General features: G+C 48.0%; 1 protein-coding gene and 1 long non-coding RNA gene across 2 annotated transcripts; one reads left to right on the top strand and one right to left on the bottom strand.

The window, feature by feature from the left end:
- Positions 1–4,724: 4,724 nt before the first annotated feature.
- NKX2-3 (NK2 homeobox 3) lies at positions 4,725–18,266 on the top strand. The gene is given in 4 exon segments (XM_020997044.2): positions 4,725–4,841; positions 13,896–15,096; positions 16,522–17,017; positions 17,019–18,266. Coding segments are annotated over 3 exon segments (1,041 nt in total). The 5' UTR covers positions 4,725–4,841; positions 13,896–14,741; the 3' UTR covers positions 17,209–18,266.
- On the bottom strand, positions 6,105–12,260 carry LOC110215488 (uncharacterized). The gene is made up of 2 exons (XR_002326530.2): positions 12,087–12,260; positions 6,105–9,235 (listed from the first exon to the last, which is right to left on the bottom strand). It is a non-coding gene; the product is annotated as an uncharacterized LOC110215488 (long non-coding RNA).
- Positions 18,267–18,920: the final 654 nt, after the last annotated feature.

Here is an 18,920-nt window from a genome sequence, read left to right as displayed (position 1 = left end):
CTGTGATGAATGTGACTCAGGACGAATTCTCCGGAAGTGTGGAGCCCCTTAGAATAGCTGGGGTCCGCTTCGAGCCTGAGTATTTTAGGCCTAACTAGTCAGCTCTAGGCGGGCATCCGGCCCTAGGCTGCGAGGGAAGGGACATCCGAGGGAATTCTCCTCTCAGGAATACTCCTCTTGTGAGCATACAGTGGTACCTGGAACACAACACGAAAGATATGTGCACAGCTGCCTCAGATTCGCATTCAACCACACCGAGCAAACACCCTCAGAAATCCGCTCCATCCGTGGGTACCTATTACACACATCACAGGAGATTCAATTTACTAAATATTTTTTAAGTGTTTACTCGGTCAGGAACGGTGCTAGGCTCCTGGCGATGCAAAGACAAACATCAATCAGGCAGGTATGTATTCCTTAGCTTCCTGCAATGTGCCAAGCGGTGTGCTAAAGGTTGGAGAAACAAAGACAATTGGAACAGTTCTTGTCCTCAAGGAATTTTCTACTGGACAGATCAAATATTTGCACAAAATCTGGAAGGAGTGATTTGGAAATGAGGAGATCCAGGCAATGCCGTTTGCCATCTGTATGACCTTGGACAAGTCACTTAACCTCTACAGGCTTTTATTTCTTATGTGAATGAAAGGATTGGATTTGATAATCTCTATGGTCCTTGGTTCTAATCTTGTGATGTGACAACTTGAACACATTAGACATCACAAACATTCTTGTACATACACCCCTCCCCCCAATTCTCCTTATAGAACCTATATGTACTATATGCGACCCAGGCTGACGCTGAGGCACCCATTTAGAACAAGAGAAGTAAGGAATAAAGCAGAAGTAGGGAAGAGACAAAAGGGGCCTTGAAGATCATAGTCATGAGATCATAGTTTTGGTACTGGAAGGAACCTTAGAGATCTCATGTAGTCAAAACCCCTTCCCCTAACCCGCCCCCATTTTACAGATCAGGAAACTGCGGGTCAGGTTGGTGAAGTGACTTGCACAAAGTCACCTAAGCGTTAAGAAAAAAAAAAGTCAGGATCTGAACCCATCTTCTAGGACTCTCAATCTAGTGCTTTTTAGTGCAACCCCACCCTACACTCCTTATTTTGCTAGAAAGGAAAGAAAACACCAGAAACGAAGAAGTGACTTGCTCAGGTCAATACTGAGTTAGACAAGGACGTGGGACTAAAACTTGGGGCACCTGACTTCCAAGGCCAATGCTCTATCCACTGCTGTGTGCTGCCTCCCAAACGAACTTGCTGTCCCCCGAATGCCACCCTCTCCAAACGCAGATATAGGTTCCAAATTTAGGTTCCACTCGGAACCGCTTCGCGCAATCCCCTTGCCACTCGGAGGACCTGGAGCCAGAAGATTTAAGGGCTAGCTGGCGCGTAGACTTCCTTTAAAGTGAGACAAGCTCCCACTGCAAAGATTCCTAGTCCGGTTTGGGAAGGCGGGGGGGGGGGGTGGCAGGGTGGAGGAACTACTTTAATCCGGATTAAGGGATAAAGAGTGGAGCCCTCCCAGCCAACCCAAAGAATCAAAGTGGCGGAGATCCCCGCCACCCGAAGCTCGGGGGCAGGATTAGTCTGTTTGTTTGTTTGTTTACTCAGGGGCATTAGGGAGGAACCAGACAGAGTCTCCGGAGGCTCCCAGGCCCGCGCCTCCGGGTGATCAGAGAGATGTTCAATTAGGATTTTGTGGAAATCTAGCACCGGAAAAGGCTGCGCCCTCTCCCCGTTTTCCATTCCAGTCCCCTTCCCCCAGCTTCGTTTTTCCACCCTCCCAGTCTCCCCGCCCAGACCCATGAAGTTTCCTTTTTGCAACTTGGTCAGGATGATATTTCCTTTCTTCCCAAGGTCAACAAGTGGCGTCCCAGAGGAGCCCCTGTTCCCTATTCATCCCCAGCCCAAGCCTCGAGATCTAGAGGTTTGGCTCCAGCCTTCTCCCCCTCTGCTTCTGACTCTCCATCCATTACTGTAATCCGCTGTCCAAACACTGCGGCCTCGGAGACCCAGACAACAAGGCGTTGATGTAAACAGAGTGCTGGGGACAATTCTAATGATATAAATAAAATAACCATTAATAGCGCAAATCGCGAAATAAACTCGAGGCCAGAGATGCTGAGACTCGGGGCGCTGTAGGGTTTGTGTACACAGCGTTGGACGCCACGCATCCGTCAGAGCAGCCGGGAATTCCGGATCCATGGGAAATCTAAACCGAACGCAGGTGAGGAGTCTTCAGACACGTCAGCTCAGCCTCGGAGCTACCTAAACACACCCAGACAGACACACATACACAGCAGCGAAAGCAAGCACCCATCCATCACGCAGATATCGAAAACAGACGCACACGCAGCAAGCACACACGTACATGCATAACCAAGACATCATACACATTTCGTAAACAAACATATTTGCAACAAATCCCCAATTCCCGCCCCCCAAACACACATTCACCAATACCCCTACTTGAAAAGGCTCCAAACATTTAAAACATACACACCAAAAACCAAGGCAACCCCAACACATAGTGTACTAAGTAGATATGGAGGCGTGGGGGCCGGGGGGAGGGTAATCGAGTTTAAGTCAGAAGAACTGGATTCTAAGTCTGGTTGCCAAATTTACCTGCTGTGCGGCCTAGGCCAGTCACAATCTACAGGAACCTCAGTTTCCCCATCAGTAGGGCGGGTTTGCATTACCTGTACCTCACTGAGCTGTTGTGAGGAAAGTGCCCTATGACACTTAAAGCTCTATAAATATGTTATTAGTAACTCACATTTGATGTAAATATTTCTTATTGCTAATTCACACTTTATGCTGTTGTCAACAAAAACAAAATCATTGTTATTAAAAGCATTAAACACACAAACCAAAAGCCTTTACACACACACACGTCTTACATAGGTGTCAGTCCACATACTAGGCAGATCAAATATATAGACATGACTTCAATATGTACCCCAAACATCCCAAACACAGTTAAGTCTATGTTTTATCTTTTTTAACAAGGAATCACAGGTTTAGAGGTGGAAGCCATCTTGGAGATGATTAGTCCAGGAGTTCTTAACTCTTTTGCATGTCTTTTACTTTTCTTTTTATCCCTAGCTCTTATCACAATGCCTAGCATAAAGAAATACTTAATAAATGCTTATTAGCTGACCCCTTTGGTAATCTGTTGAAACTTATAGACTCCTCAGAACAATGTTTTTAAATGAAGAAAAAAAACAACATAGTATTTCAAGGGAAGACAATTACATTGAAATAGTTATTTTTAAAAAATTTAATAAACTAGGCCACAGACCCCAGGTTAAAAATCCCTGATCTCATTCAACTATCTCATTTAAACAGAGATAAAGTGACTTGTCCAAGGTTACCCAGCTAATAACTGGCAAAAGAGGAATTTGAACCAAGTCTCCAGCCTCCAAGAATCTTTGCTCCAGTCTTTGCCTCCGTCTGTCAAAGGCATTTGTACACTGCGAAACCAATGGGTTCATAAACATACGTACATCCAAGATAAATGACCTTAGACATGTCCTGCCCCAGATCATATACCCTCAAGTCAAAGGATTTGTCTGATCAACCCTTCTGAGATTATAAAGGTTACGTTTAATGTGGGAGACAGCCATTTTTCTAAAGTGCCTAGTGAGAGAGACATGTGCCTTCCATTCCCTGTGACCTGTTTTTACATCCAGGATGGGAATTTCTGGGGCCCACATAAATGTCAAAGATTCTACTGTTCAGTAGCCCTCGGAGCGGAATGGGGCCGGGTGAGTGTACACCTGCAGTGACCCAGATCAGCCTCAGGCAGCTGAGCCCCCAAAGCTGATTTCCAAATTGTGTATAACTGAGTGTTATACTCGAATCCCTCTGTTCCCCAAGCGCCTCTGTATTTACTCAATAAATTCCCTTAGAAAGGAATGAAGCTGCTTGAGTTGGAGTTCTGAATCATTTTTGGATTGGGGCAAGAGGATCTTTGGGAAGGAATGGACTTGCTCGTGAGAGTCTGTGAAAAGTTCTGTCTTCTTCCAGGCAGCCTTGAACATCTCCCGGCCAGACTTTGAACACAAACTTTTTTCCGCCCCCTCACTTTTAGGACACTGATCCTGAGCAGCCCAGCACCCTGGAGAGAGGGACTTTCCTCTAATGCCCGACCCGACCTCTTGCCTAGCTAGCAGGAGACTGGAGATGGACCCTGAAGGCAGCGCAACAGCAGGCGTGAGGGGTGCAAGAAGGGAAAGGGACCTAAGAAAAGGAGGGGGGCTCGCTGGGAGAAGACGGAGCAGTCAGGGAGAGGAGCTGCCTGCAACGACTGGGGGAGGGGGTTCTTCTCCACCAGGGCTGCCGCAGTGTTTATCTCCAGCCCAGAAATCCTGCAGCTTCCAGTAAATCCCGTCACAGGCTCACATTCTTCACTAGGAGCTGTTAACAGTCGCCTCTGCCTTTTATGAAGCATTAAAAGTTTCGGGGGGAGGCGGTGGGGGTGGGGAGAGTTTAAGAGGAATCGAGGGGCCAGTGAGACCTGATCAGGAATCCGCCGAGGGAGGAGGCCTTCGGGATCCCGGCGGGACTGCCTGCCTGTCCCGGGCCTGTTGGTGGCCTCCCCCACAGAGGGGGAAAGAGGAGGGAGGAAGGAGAGGAAAGAAAGGGGTGGGGGGAGGGAGGAAGCAAGGAGAAAAGAAAAGGCTAAGGGGGAGAGGGAGGAGGAGGAGGATGACGACGACGAGAAGGAGAGAAGGATGAACTGATCAGGGTGAGCCCAGAAGGCTGAGAAGAGAGGAAAAGGCGAGAAGGCACACTCCGCCCCCCTCTCTCCCGGCTCCCTCGCCGGGCCGGGTAGGTTCTGCAGCTAGCTGATTTATCTGCATTCCAGCCTGGACACTAATTGGCCAGATCTTTATCTAAACACGATAACAATGACTCGAAACTTTTGGGTTTGTTTACAGCAGCTAAAAATGATGCATTTGTGGGGACTGAGGGCTGTGGGAGGGGGAAGGAGTGCTGGAAACTGAGGTCGGGCTCTTGAGATCTCGTAGCAGTAGCGATGTTTGAAGTGTGTGGGGTATTCGACACAAGATGTATTTGGGGATTGATTTACTTACATCTGGGGACTTAATGAGTACAAATCTTAATTACGAGAAAGATGATTTACCTTATTTGGGGAAGAGAAGAAATATTGATTGATAAGGAAGCATTAACATTCTTAAGGACAAGGGCGATGTCCTGGTTTGAGGGGAAGTCGGAGGAGATTGGCTGAAAGTGGCGCAGCTCAAATCGCCTTCCTCTATTGACAAGTTTGGCCAAAGCGGAATCCGCCAGTCTCTGGGCCCACATCCGCCAGCTTCTGCGGATCGTACAGTTTTCAGGCCCAGCCTTGAATCCTATGCACGCAAGTGTATGAGTATAGAAAGAGAAAGAGGAAGTAAGTGCCCACACGTACCTTATCAGTGTATGTGATTAGTGCATGAGGTGTGAATGGAAGTTTCAAGGACTGATTAACATAAAGCACACTCTAATATCAGCTTCCTTTCGGAAGAATTCGGAAAGTCAGGGTGTGAGGCAGGTGTATTCATTTTTTTAGTTTTCGGTTTTAGTGTGTGTATGTTTTCTAATATACACATATGAATTGTGCATTAGCATGCACAGAGCCAAACTTAATTAATGGAGATATCTTGCACTTAGAAGTGGGTTTTTTTTGGTCTGGACCTGTGATTTCATTGGTGTAGGAATTCTGCTTTTAACATTCATTCATCCACTCATTCATTTATTCTAACTGTGAGATCTTAAGGAAACGTGCTTTGATGAAGAGAAAAGAAAATAGCTTTTGTGTAAATCTCTGTAATTTTGGAGTGCTTGAGGGTTCTTGAAAGTGTTCCTCTCAAGTAGGAGGGAAAGTCATAAAGGCAGGTGAATTTAAGCATATCTTCAAAATAACATATTTCAAAATAATGAACAGAAATGGTGCCAGCTTTATAACCCAGTAACAGCGTAACCTAGTCAAAACAGTAAAGACTAGTGACACATGCCTTAAAAGAAAATAATTGTGATGGCTTTCTGGGAAGAGGGTGGAAGAGGATTCAAGGGGAAATTTAGGCAATGTAAAGACAAAGACATCAATAACATTTATTTAAAATTACAAAAAGAAAATAGCATCTATGGAAAACAAAAATTCACCTTATTAACTCCCCTTCCTATTTTAAAGTTTCCCTCCCAAATCAAGCCTATTATTTATTTGCTCATGTTAATCTAAGAAAACAGGATTTGACCAGCAAAATGAACTTCAAGTAAACTCTTTGACCCAGGTGGTTGCAAATGTCGAAGCAGTACAAGTTAATGAGTTTTCATGATGTATGCTTGTTGTATATAACACATATATATCTCACCCACTTCCTGGTAGTCTGATACACTCATATGTCTATTAGGATTAGATTATAACTTCCTGAGGGCTATGTCATATACAGCTTTGCTTCTCTAGTACCTAGCACAGTGCCATTGAATGTGTATAGAATTACATGCCATGTGTTTTCCCCTATTTGTGAAAACAGAGCTCTTAGTCTCTGTCTCTATACCATCTATTTCCCAATATGAAGCAGCTGAAGCCACTTGCATGAAGTTTCATAGGGAAAGGGAGGAGAAAAGAAACCCTAAGATCTGGAAAACAGAAGAGCCTTCCAGCCTGCTAAGCAGTAGAGCTCAGAAATTCAGAGAACTCTGTCCCAACTGGGCTCCAATAATCTCAGCACTTTTGTATCTGTTCCCTCTCTCTAGAGGAGACCCCAGAAGTCAAGCCCAACCAGAGAAGTTCAGGAGTGTGTTCAGTCCTAGCTCACTCCTAGTGTCCCCCCCCCCATTTTGGTGCCAAATTTTATAGATTCCAAAATCTGGAGTCTTGAATTTACCCACTGGGACTAGAAGGAATGAAAACAGAGGGAGATGTTACATTTATGCCATTTATGGGAGGGGGGAGAATGGAAGAAGAGGAAAACAGGAATTAAGCACTGGGATCCCCCAGAATTTGCTACTGGTAGAGGCACCCCAAGTTCTCATCCCATGTGGTAGATGCTTGGTATCTGCCACAACTGAAGGGACTGGGGGTCTTGCTGGATCTGCAAATTTGGGGATTTCCACGGAAAAGATTGGGACCTTGGAAGAGTGCAGAAATACCTCCTCCTCTCTGAGAAGAGTTGGGCAGACAGGGCTGGAACTCTACTGCTTGGGGATAATGCCAGCAGTGAAGGTTGTCCTGTGGTAGGGGAGAAGAGCTGGAGTGGGGAGGGAGGGCTGCACAGTTTGGTGCTCTGGGGAGCAAAAGTACTTTCCAGAGCCAGGGAAGGCAACTTGGAATATTAATAACTTGATCTCAGTGTCTAAGGACATCAAAGAGGGAGGCAAGTGTTAGATTTTGGTTATAAGACCAAAAGCTTTCTCCCCCACCCCACCCTCAGTGTTCCCTCTTATTCTGGGAATTGGTCCTTCCAGTTTAATTAAATCTTTATAGAGCTAAGAGGAGGAAGAATAAGGGAAGGAAGGTGAGGGGAAAATAGGAAATAAAGAAAAGGACTGAAAGAGCATGTACTGGAACAGGAAGGGATTGAACCAGGGCTATGGGACAGCAGCAGACCAAATGATATAGCTAGGCCAGCCCTGGTTTCAGGCCTCTAGTGTAGCTCGGGCTTGCAACTCTCTTCCCAGGGCATCTTAAGTAGGCAGATTAAAGCCCAGAAGTCCCAATTAAGCCTGAACCAACAGAACCTGACCTAGTTCTAACTTTCTGCAAGCTGGCAGCTGATCCTTGGAAGAACCTTTTTTGAGACAGCTAGAAGGAGAGTATGTGGGAAAAGTCCTCAGGTCCCTGTTTGATATAACAATACTTTTCAGAACTCTGTTCTCAGAGGCCAAGGGGGTGGGTGACTGTAGGCTTAAACAGCTGGGAAGGGTTATAAGGACCAAGGCTGGGAAGCAAGGCCCTCCTGGAGGCCAAGCTTTTCTGCCTCCTATCCTCCATAACTCTGAAAAGGGAGCTCTTCTCATTGGTGAAAAACCCCGAGGTCTGGGAACATTCATCTTGAGGCCCCAAATGCGGAGCCAGATCCACACTTTCTTCCCAGATCTGAACCCAGCAGTTAAGATGCAGCCGAAGAAGATGCATCTTCCTCTCTGTTCCTGAGTTGAGCTGGGCATGGCCAAGTGGAGCCTTAGTTTCTGTGTGCTGGGGAAGGTCCTTCTTAAAGAAAAGAACAGAGCAGAGCTGGGGAGACGAGGACAGTCAGACAGCGGCACAGCGAGGTCTGGAAGTGCCTGGGTAAAGGTAGAGGAGCCAGGAAAATGGAGTCTCCTCACAGGCCCTTAGGGTGGGCAGCTCCATGAAGAGGTCCAGAGGTACACAAATCCCAAGTTCTGTAAATGCTGCTGAGCCGACTCTAGAAGGTAGGGCCTTAAACCCCGTCAATCTTCCAGCTTCATGACAAAGCTTGCAAGTCTTAGAGACAGGATCCACGGTTGGGAACTTTGTTTCTGAAGTGGAGAGGTTCTCTCTCTTTCGCTCTCAAACACCCCCGAAGCTCTTCACCTCCAATTCTTCCCCAGAAAGAAGAAATGATGTTCTGAGGCAGCCCAGTCTGAGATCCAAAGGAGAATGAAATGTGTAGTGAATGAAGGACTACAATGAAAACGCGGCGTAGGAGGAACAGATTACTAACTACCGCTTGTCAGTGTGAATAACGACTCCACCGATCCCGAAGTAGTGCTTAGCGCCGTACTAGGCACGAGGAAGGTGCTCAATAAATACTTGTTGAATTGAAGGGAGCTCTGCTTATAAGGGCTCAGGTACTTCTGAGGGCCGAATGTTTTGGAGTGGTCTTTTTCACCACCAGGTGATATGAAATTCTCAAAAATTCAACGAATGCACTCAGAGGAGCAATATAAACCTTAAATTAAAAGTACTCATCCAAGCCCCCATTTTTTACAGCCTCCCTAGCAGGACTCCTAGCCAACAATTGAGCCTTTTTTGTCTTTAACTCATCTCCTTTTGCCCAAGTATGCACTCGTCAGCCCGCCGTGGACCTGAGTGATGTTGGAAGAAAAGAATGTGGCTTGGGGGAAGGAGGAAGTGGCTCTTAATATTTTTCTTTTAATATAGTCTTCTTTTGGGTAATTAATGGAAGACTTGTACAAATAGAAGTCGACTTTCTTTGTCAGAATGAAATCGAAACTCTGGAAATTGTCCTCTCCTGAAATTAACAAAGAACAACACGGATTACATAACAGAGAAAGCACTACCTCCTGGGCGGACTGCAATTCAGTCTGGCTGGGAATCCGATTCCGAACAAAATCTAGGCGGTCTCTTGCCCTGGTAAATGTCGGGCAAAAGCGATTGAAATCAGACAACCGTACGGAAAAACAAAAACAAAAACAAAAACTTTGCCACACTCAGCCCCCTTTAGGAAAATAGATCAAATAGAATGAACACAAGCAATTGGAAATTCGTTGGGGTTAATGCTTTCCCGGAACGAGACACCAGGCATTCATCTGATGACAGAAAATGTGTTGCCCACTTCCCATAAATGACAAATTGTTACCTATATGCTATCCAAATTTTTCGAAAGCTTGCCTAACCCTTAGAAAAAAAGAAAAAAGAAAAAACGTCCTAGCAGAAGGGTTTAATGTTATGGTTGAGGAGGGAATATTTTCATCTAAGACGCTTTTTAAAATGACATTTTTTTTGAGGTAGAGAGTAGAAAATACTTTAAATAAATAAGTTTTCAATATAATTGTTTTGGATCTTCCTAAGAACTTTTCTAAACGTTGTCGAAAAATTCTTTGATTATTTGCTGGTAGCGATTTAACTCTTGACCTTTTAGTATTTGCATAGCAAATTATCTGAAGAGTTTGTAAAGAAATACAATGATACATTCGAAAATAATTGAAGGTATCTATATTTCGACTGTGGTCGTGTTTGTGTATTTATTGCAACTCTTCTCCGAAGTATATTATAATTATAGTTATATTTGAGCATTTAAATAAAACATTTTTTCCTCCAAAAGGAAACGAGTTACTAATTATAATCCTTAATTACATATCTATGGGTAAATGACCTATTACTTTATAAAATAATAATCATTTTTAAAAATTAAAACCAATAATTGCAGTGATTAAAGAAAATTAAATATTGACTCAATTTGCAAGGATAGATCTTTATCTGACTTGTATTCATTTAAAACGTGGAGTGGAAGCCAAAGATTGGCATCTAATGGGCTATATTTGGCAATTAAAAAAATACAATCCTTTAATCGATCGTAGTCTATCTAATCAGATATTAAGCTGTGATAATTAAATACAACAATCCACAGAATGAAACAGTTCCCACAGTTATGCTAATTGTTCAAAACCCGTATAAACCACAATCTTAAAACTGCAAATGTATTCAAATGAGGCAGTAGGGTTCCCAGAAGCTCTGAGCTCCTAGGCGGGGGAGCCTAGGTAATCGAACTCGGTACCTTTGCCTCTTTCCTTTATTTTCTTACAAAGGCTCCCTCAGACCTCATATGAAGACTTAAGGCAAACGCTGTTGGGCCTGCCGAGACAGACCGAGATGAATTCCTAGCGAAATGTTGGAGGTGAATGGAACCTTAAAGAATAAAGAATGGGACATGTACTTTTGTCCTGCAGAGGCGGATAAAACGAAACCCTTTTAGAACCTGATTGTGGGAGAAAGAAACTGGCTGCAGGGGTTGAGGGAGAGGGGTGGTTGAGGCAATCTGGGGCGGGGGTTGTTGCTAAATATAAATCTTCGTAAAGAGGAGTCAGGCAAAAAGTTATTCCAGGGATGCGCAGAAAGGAGAAAACTCTAGGTGAGTCCGACTGAGACTTTCAGCCCTGCTTGGATTCCAGAGGCTGAGTGAGGCTTGCTTCTCCACTCGGAGCTCCTCTAGCTATCTGGAAGGCTGCGCTAACGCCGTGGGCTAGGCCAGACGGCTCCCCCGCTGCTTCTAGCCTGCTTGCTCTGCGGCTCCTAACCCTGAGGAAACTGGTGGAGCTTTGAGGTGGTTTCGGGAGAAGGGGCGAGTAGGGCACCCTGTCCGTATTCTCTAGGGTTTTGCCTCGGTCCTCCAGAGGAATAGGACTTCTCTCCCAGTCCCAAGGGTTGCCTGACGCTCTCTAGATCTTCGTTTCCCTCCCAGGCGGCCTGGGAAGGATGCACTCACAGGTTACCCAGCTAGAGAGTTTCGGGATGCTTAGCTTGAGACTGAAAGCGGCGCAGGAGACTGCCTCCGGTTGGAGCTCGAAAGAGATGGAAAGAACCGGGACATCCTCCTGTTCGACTTCCTCTCCCCACGTCTGCACTAACCCTTAAGCCTGACCCTGCAATGCAAACCCGGGCTTGACGCCCCTATCCAAAGGCGGCAGAAGAATCGGGGCGGGGGGGGGCGGAACGGTTTGGGGAAAGAAAGAGGCCTGCTAGGTCGGCGTCTCGGATGATCTCTTGTTTCCTTTAGTTTGTGGAGCGCCTTCAAAGGAAAAATCGAGTTTACTGGAAGGCCCGAGGTGTCGATAAAGCGAGCGTGGGGGTGGACCGGTGGGGCTGTAGGTATATGCTATACCCTGCAGAGGTAAAAGTGTCAGGGTGTGATAGCAGGGTTCAGTGGGTGTAAGGGTGAGTGACTATTCCCCTCTGGCAGCCCTGGCTTTGGCTGCAGGCAAGTTGGCTCCCCACTAACCAGTTCAAGGAGTGTTGCTCAAGTGTCTAGAATCGGGAGTAGAAAAGATTCAGATAAACAAATGCATAAATTTATAGGAGATGCAAAGAATTTCCGTCGTTTAGTTTTTCTCCACACCCTCCCCCATGTCTGCTCTCCCTTCCATTTCCCTAGTCCACGGAGAGCCAATACAAAAAAAAACAAACAAGAATTTAAGATTGAGGTCAGGCAGGCGCAGGGATGTTGTCCGACTCAAGTCGCCCAAGGGGTCACGGCCTGAGCTTTCTCCTCTAGCCTCCCCTCTTTCCCAGTCCTTCCTCCGTTGCCCTCCCCATTCCCGTCCCTTCAAACAAACACCACCTTTTCCTTCTTGCAGCTTACTTACCCTAGCTCCATGCAAGACTCATGTTAGAATCTGAAGGGGAAAAAAAGAGTCCATAGACGGTTCGTTTAACAACAAAAAAAAAGACATTGGACTTTGTCGGACTTTTAAGCATTCATCTTCATTATTATTTTAAATAGAAACAAAACATTTATCAGATGCTGCGCTTTGGGGCGCTCCCTCCCCGTTTGCTGAGCTCCGCCCACTCGGGAAGGCGCACCTCAAACTCTTCCGCCCAACCCCCCCCCTTCCCCCAGCCACTGCCAGCCGTGGCGCCCTCCTCTAGGCTCCTGCATTCCCCAACCCACGTGTCCAGCTCCCTTAGGCAGCCCCAAGGGCAGGGTCCCAGCGTTATTTCCGCCCCCTTCTTCGCAGGCTCCTCCCCTCCCCCTACTCCTTCCTCGACGGGCTTTCCCAAGGTGCCCTCTCTCCCGAGAAATCGCTTTATTCTTCTCCCTCCCTGGTGTTACCTGGACCCGACAGAAAACTGCTCCCGACGAAGGTAGATTGGAAGGTAGATTCTTAGTAGAAAGACCTTTTAGAATCTTAGTCCTTTGACATAACTTCCCACCCATTCCTTCCAGTTCCTGGGCCTTAGTCTTGTCCCGAGCCCAGCACCTCCTCCCACCATAGTTCTGCTGCTTGATTTGAGTCACAAACTAGCTCCATACCGCTCATCTCCTTGTCCCAGCCCTCTCAAGCACCATTTTCCCTCTTATCCCGCACTTCCTGGTGCATAAGAATCTTCATTTCTACCCTAGAGGTCGGCGGCAGGTAGCATTTAACGCTGACTTTTCGTCTTTCCCTAATTGGGCGGAGTTTACGAAAGCCCCAAACTAGAGAGAGCTGCTGGCTAGAGTAGGCAGAAGCAGTTGGGCCTAGACGGGCCCTGCTGTGATGACCTTTTCCAAACACAGATGTGCACAAGGACTTTCTATAAACCGGACTGTCTCAGTTCCAGCTGGTTTCCCGTTAAAGGCTCTATATGTGTGACGAAAAGTCTGAGACAATTAAAGTCAAGATTTCGCCCTTGCTCCCTTTGCCAGAGCAGGGTTAGTCAGTGTTCAGAGTACAGCAGAAGCAGTCCCCTGCCCTCAAGCTTTTAATTTCTTCGGAAGACAAAGTTAACACTTGTGAAACAACCAAGGAACTACATATCACCCGTACAAGCTCCTTTTGTGCTGAATTGTGTTGTCTACAATTGTATTTGGACAAGAGATCTGAGAGGAGAGAATGCCTCCTGTGTTGAGAGTAGCATTATATAGTAGAAGGACTGAAGTGAATGTCAGTAGTCTCAACTCTACCATTGACTACTTATGTGACCTTGGTCAAGGTTCCTGACCTTTTTTTGTCTTGGTTTCCTCATTTGTGGAATAGGAAGTTTGGTTAGCCTAGAAGAGCTCTGATGGGCTTTTCCATATCTAAATCTGTGATCTTATGACCTCTAAGCTTCCTACCATCTCTAATATTCTGCAATTCTATGAAGTCAGTTGAGATTTCATAAGTGAAACAATTTGTATAGGTAGAAAATAAGTTTATTTCATCCATGTGGAAAAGTCAATAGAGCCTGGTTACACTTACCTACATCTGATTGGAGAGACTATGTAATGATGCTGTGCATGCTAACTCAACACTCCAACTAGCATTTATTCAGTACCTAATACGTGCTAGGTATTGTGGCTACAAAGATAACCAAGAAACAGTCTTTGCCTCCAAGGAGATAACATTTTATTAATGTACTACTTTTGTATTGTGGTTTACAACAGAATTGTTATTGTCATCATCATTATTATTTACATTATATCCATCTAGATAGACACCCATTTGCCTGCTTCCAACCCATCGGATTCGCTTCTACTTTGCTAGAATGTGTGGATCATAAGACAACTTACCAATTGAAGACTCAAACTCCTCTGAGAGTGAATAGACTGAGGAAAGAGTTCTTAAAAGATCTGGGGTTCAGTGAACTTTAAAAAAAACTATTTTGATAACTGTATTTCTATATAATTAGTTTCTTTTGTAATCGTATGTATTTTATTTTATGCACTTACAAACATTTCTCTGAGAAGGTTTTACCAGACTAACTACCGAAGAAGTCCATAAGAAAAAAAAAAAGTCAAGAACTTTTGGGCTAAGGGAAGCCGGGAGCAAGCAGTTTTTTCTTGGGGAAAGCACAAGCAGTCGGTGCCCGCTTGGGCCAGTCTTAGACCCTCTGACCTCAGCAGCCTTGCACCTAGCGGCTTGGCCCGGGCCTTGCTCTAGGAAGCCATGGATTTTCCCGATTCTCTCCTCAGTCAATTTCTATTTCTGGTAGGACTGCGGGTTCTCTGGAAGGGGCAGCGGGGGCGTGGCTAGCTTCCACCTAAGCCAATAGAGAAGAAGCCCGGGGAACAGGCCCAGCCCCCGCCGTGACGTCTTGACCAGGGACAGAGGCGGCTTCTGAGCCCTACTCCTAGTCCCTGCAGTGGCTGTAACAAAACCCAGACCCCCGGTTCCAGGCTAATGGAGGCAATTTAGACTGCAGCAGGACCTCGTCCATCGTTTGTCAAAAGTCTTATTCGGCAGCAGAGGTAGAGGCAGGAGGACAGCAAGAACCACTTCCCCGCCCCTCCGTTGAGGATTTATTGAGTATTTGCTTTGAGCAATTAAGTTGCTCTGATGATGTTACCAAGCCCGGTCACTTCCACACCTTTCTCTGTCAAAGACATTTTGAATCTGGAGCAGCAGCAACAACAGTACCACGGCGGGCACTTGCAGACGGACTTGGAGCAGCATTTCCATTCGGCCTCCTCCTGCATGTTGGCAGCGGGGGAGGCGGCCCAATTTTCTGATGGGGGGGAGGATGTGGAGGAGGGAGAGAAACTGCCCTATTTAAACTCAATAGCCGCAGCCGAGAGCCACGGGGAGACGGGGATCTGTCCCGAGAGCTATGTCCACACGGTCCTCCGCGGCTCCTGCGGGCCCAAGGACCAAGAAGAGGAGGCCGACGGGGTCGTGAGGGACAGGAGCCAGAGTGAGTAGAGGGGGCAGGAAAAGCGCCCGCACACCTGGAACAAAGGCGGAGGCCCGCACACCTCCCATAAACTGCCAGCAGGGCCTCCCGCTCCTTTAGCCTTTGGTGGGGGTCAGGCCCCAGTCCTGTGCAGCGACAGCTCCGACACAACGCAGGTACCTGCGAGGGAGCAAGGGGCGGGGGTTGGGGGAAGAGGTGACCCCGAAAACCTCAGCCGCAGACTGGAGAGCGAGGCTGTCACCCTGCAAACCGCAAGTGTGGGGAAGGGCGCGTTCCCGGGAGCCTGGGGGGTACGCTAGAGAGCAATGCCACGGACGCTGTGGCTGCCAGCAGCTTTTTGCCCCCGGTCTGAGAACTTGCCCTGCTATTCGTAGTTGTTGTTTTTCCCTTCCCGAAGCTGATAATTTAGTGCAATAGAAAAAAGGAAGCTCCTCCTTCCCGCTATCCCTCAGAGTCAGAGAGGTGTTCTCACGCCCACAGACTGTCGGTCTCCTGCCCCAGGGGCAGCCTGGGCGCTCCCACTCAGTAACCACAAGGCCCACACGGAGGCCAGAACTTGTCGATTTGGGGAGCTCCGTTACGGCAGCCCTTGGGCTATTAGGAGGTGGTGTGAACAGACAACTCCAGGCCTGGGCCTTGTAGAACCCATCCTTCAAGCTTTAGCCTTAGCTGAAAACTCTCAGAGCTTTGCTTTGTGTTTCTGTAGAAGATGCCCTTGGCTTCCCCAGGGACCATTCAACTGGGCTCTGGCGAAAGAGCTTGAGCAAAATCCCTCATAAGATTTCTGAGGAGACTTTGTCAGAGGCATAGAATCATAGTCACACTGAAAGGGATGAACTAAAAGAGATGTTAAAGGTCATCCAGGCCACCCCCCTTTAAAATGAAGATCTTGGGCCCTGTTGCTTTCCTAAGGAGAGTCTGGTGTGGAGGTGGCAGTAAACCTGGGCCTGAAACCTACCTGCAGCTGACACCACACACACACACACACACACACACGCACACACACACACACCCCACACACACCTCTGTGGGTTTGTCTGCTTCTTGTGATGAGAGCCACTGGAAATTCACACAGAAATTTCTAACCACTAAGATTCTTACTTGCGCAGCAGTCCGAAGCCTATTCACAAAGACCCCAAAGTGTAAATGCAAACACATCGCACAACCCACTTGCATACTATACAAGCATTGCACTTAATTGTAAGTGCATAATATCATACATACAGGCTTGGGGTGATGCACACTTCAAGTACAGGAAAGCATTCCTTCGCCCCAGTATTGTACTCAGAGCCACAAATGGTCCCAGATACAGGCACACGCTAGCACACCGATCCCCTGATAATCATTCCCTCCTGCGCAGATGGTGCTTCAAGGCTGATTGAGGGGGACGCTAAGGGACACTGTTGTTTTTTGCTCCTTCCTCAGAAAGCTGTCCGCTGAAGAAGCCGCTTGAGGCTGGAGAGTGTAAGGCGGAGGAAAGCGAGAGGCCGAAGCAGCGAAGCCGGAGAAAGCCCAGGGTCCTCTTCTCTCAGGCTCAGGTTTTCGAGCTGGAAAGGAGATTTAAGCAACAGAGGTATTTGTCTGCGCCAGAGCGGGAGCATCTCGCCAGTAGCCTAAAGCTCACGTCTACACAGGTGAAGATCTGGTTTCAGAACCGGAGGTACAAGTGTAAGAGGCAGCGTCAGGACAAGTCCTTGGAGATGGGGACGCACCCACACCCGCCGCCTCCCAGGAGGGTGGCGGTGCCAGTGTTGGTGCGGGACGGGAAGCCCTGCATCAGTGGGGCGCAGAGTTACAACGCTCCATATAGCGTGGGCACCAACCCTTACTCCTATAACGGCTTCCCGAGCTACGGCTACGGGAACTCGGCGGCCGCCGCCGCCGCCGCCGCGTATAGTGGCAACTACGGCTGCACTTACCCCCGGGAGCAGCGGCGCTGCCGCAGCCGCCGCCATCCCGCCAGCCTGCAACGCGGCAGGAGGCGGCCCCTTTGTGAACGTGAGCAACCTGGGAGGCTTCGGGGGCGCCGCGCAGCCCCTCCAAAGCCTCCACCAGGGCAGCGCAGTGCCCGCCTGCACCCAGGGCACCTTGCAGGGCATCCGAGCCTGGTAGGGGCGGGCGAGGAGGCTCCGGAGCAGCCTGCAGGGTATTCTTCAGACTGAAGGGCGGGAAAGACCTGGCCGGGGAAGATGGACCTGGAAGCGTCCGCTCCCTAAAGAAATCTCCCCGCCCCAGGGCTCAAAGCGCAGCTGACTCGGGACCGGAAAGAGTGGGGACAGAGAGGACAAGCAGGGCTCCCCATTTCTACCACATCAGACTGTATTTGGCATAGAGGAGAAACAAAGGTCTATACATATATACTTAAAGCTATACTATGTAACAGCGACTTGTTTGAGGCCAACCGCAGTTAAACTCAGAGAACAGGCCGGAGGCTGGGCTGCTCTTTCTAGCCTGCATCCCAGGGCGGGGAGTGATGGGATGCACTCCTCACGAAGCGCCAGACCCAAAGGAATTCTCCTTTTCCCCAGCCTTCCTTCTCCTTGCACGAAGAATTAGCATTAGGGAGGAAAGAAAAAAGAAATGAAGGGGAGAAACTGGCAATGAGCGACCCGACCCCATACTCACTCCTCTCACTTTGCTACCTTTCTGAGCTCTCAGCCTAATGTGGTTTCAGAAAAAGACGTGTCTCCACACCCTCCACAAACACAACAGTCCTTTAACAAGCCTTTTAACACTCCTTTTCCGTAGTGCCCTGCCCCCTCCATTCTATACCCACCAGGCAGATTTGATGGACTGGGGCAGGGGGCGGGGGCGAGAAATGCAAGAAAGAAGTAAGTCTTAAGAGCACCCTTGCCCACCTCTTGGGAGGCTGCGAGAGAGTCCTCGGCCTCCCCTCTAGGGCCGCCCCAGGGCAGGCGCCAGCCAGGACTCCGGAGTTTTCCAGTCCAATTTGCAGATTAGCAGAGCAGGCTACCAGATCAAAGGGTTTCGTGGGTTAAACAAATTGAGTAGCCTGCGGCGCCCTGGAAGGTGTTACTTTGTTTCTTTTCTGTTCCATATTCTGTATCCAGCACATATTATAAATATATATACCTATATACACACCGTGTACACACCAGCTGCCATACACTACAGGAATTAATAAAGAAGGTGCAATATTTCCAAATCCATATTCGGCTACAGAAACTTTATTGACTCAAAGAGGAAATTAAATCTATTGTAAAAAGGGAACTGAGAAATGAGGGTTGCATCCCTCTCCATACCCTTTCCAAAGCCCTGCCGCGTAGAATGCTTAGGGGCAAAATGGGGCCCCTGTCACGGTGATTCCTCATCCTCTTTTAAAAGTATATATAATTTCAGTTGCACTGGGCAGCCAAAGATTCCGACCTTTCTGCTGCCCCTGGCCCCCAATTCTCCTGTCTCCCTGCCCTCCCAGTCTCGTAGACGATCGCACTCTGAGGTGGAGCCGTTGAACTCGGGACTCAGGCTTCTCGGCCTTAAAACTCAATAGAGTCATAGGCTCCGAGACGCTCGGGAGTAGCTGGAAAAATCCCCTCCACCTCCTCCACAAGGCCGGAACCCAGCCGGAAAGCTGCTCCTCCCTCCTCCGCCGACCCTGACACCCAAGGTGGGGGTGCTTTATCCCGCTACTGCCCACGTCCCCCCCTCCCATAGTTTCTCTTCTCTCTCCCTACTCCCCTTACCCCCCCCCCCGCCACAGCCCTGGTAGGGCCGGACTCTGCTCTTTCCCCGGGAGCCGAGGCTTTGTCGGGCTCCCAGTCACTTGCGGAGAATGTCTGTGCGAGGGCAGCCCTGCCACACGG

The sequence above is a fragment of the Phascolarctos cinereus genome, unplaced genomic scaffold (genome assembly GCF_003287225.1).
Source record: "Phascolarctos cinereus isolate Bilbo 61053 unplaced genomic scaffold, phaCin_HiC Scaffold_3;HRSCAF=262, whole genome shotgun sequence".
Classification (NCBI taxonomy): domain Eukaryota; kingdom Metazoa; phylum Chordata; class Mammalia; order Diprotodontia; family Phascolarctidae; genus Phascolarctos; species Phascolarctos cinereus.
Note: the sequence above shows the minus strand (reverse complement) of the source record. Positions and strands in the feature narration are given on the sequence as shown.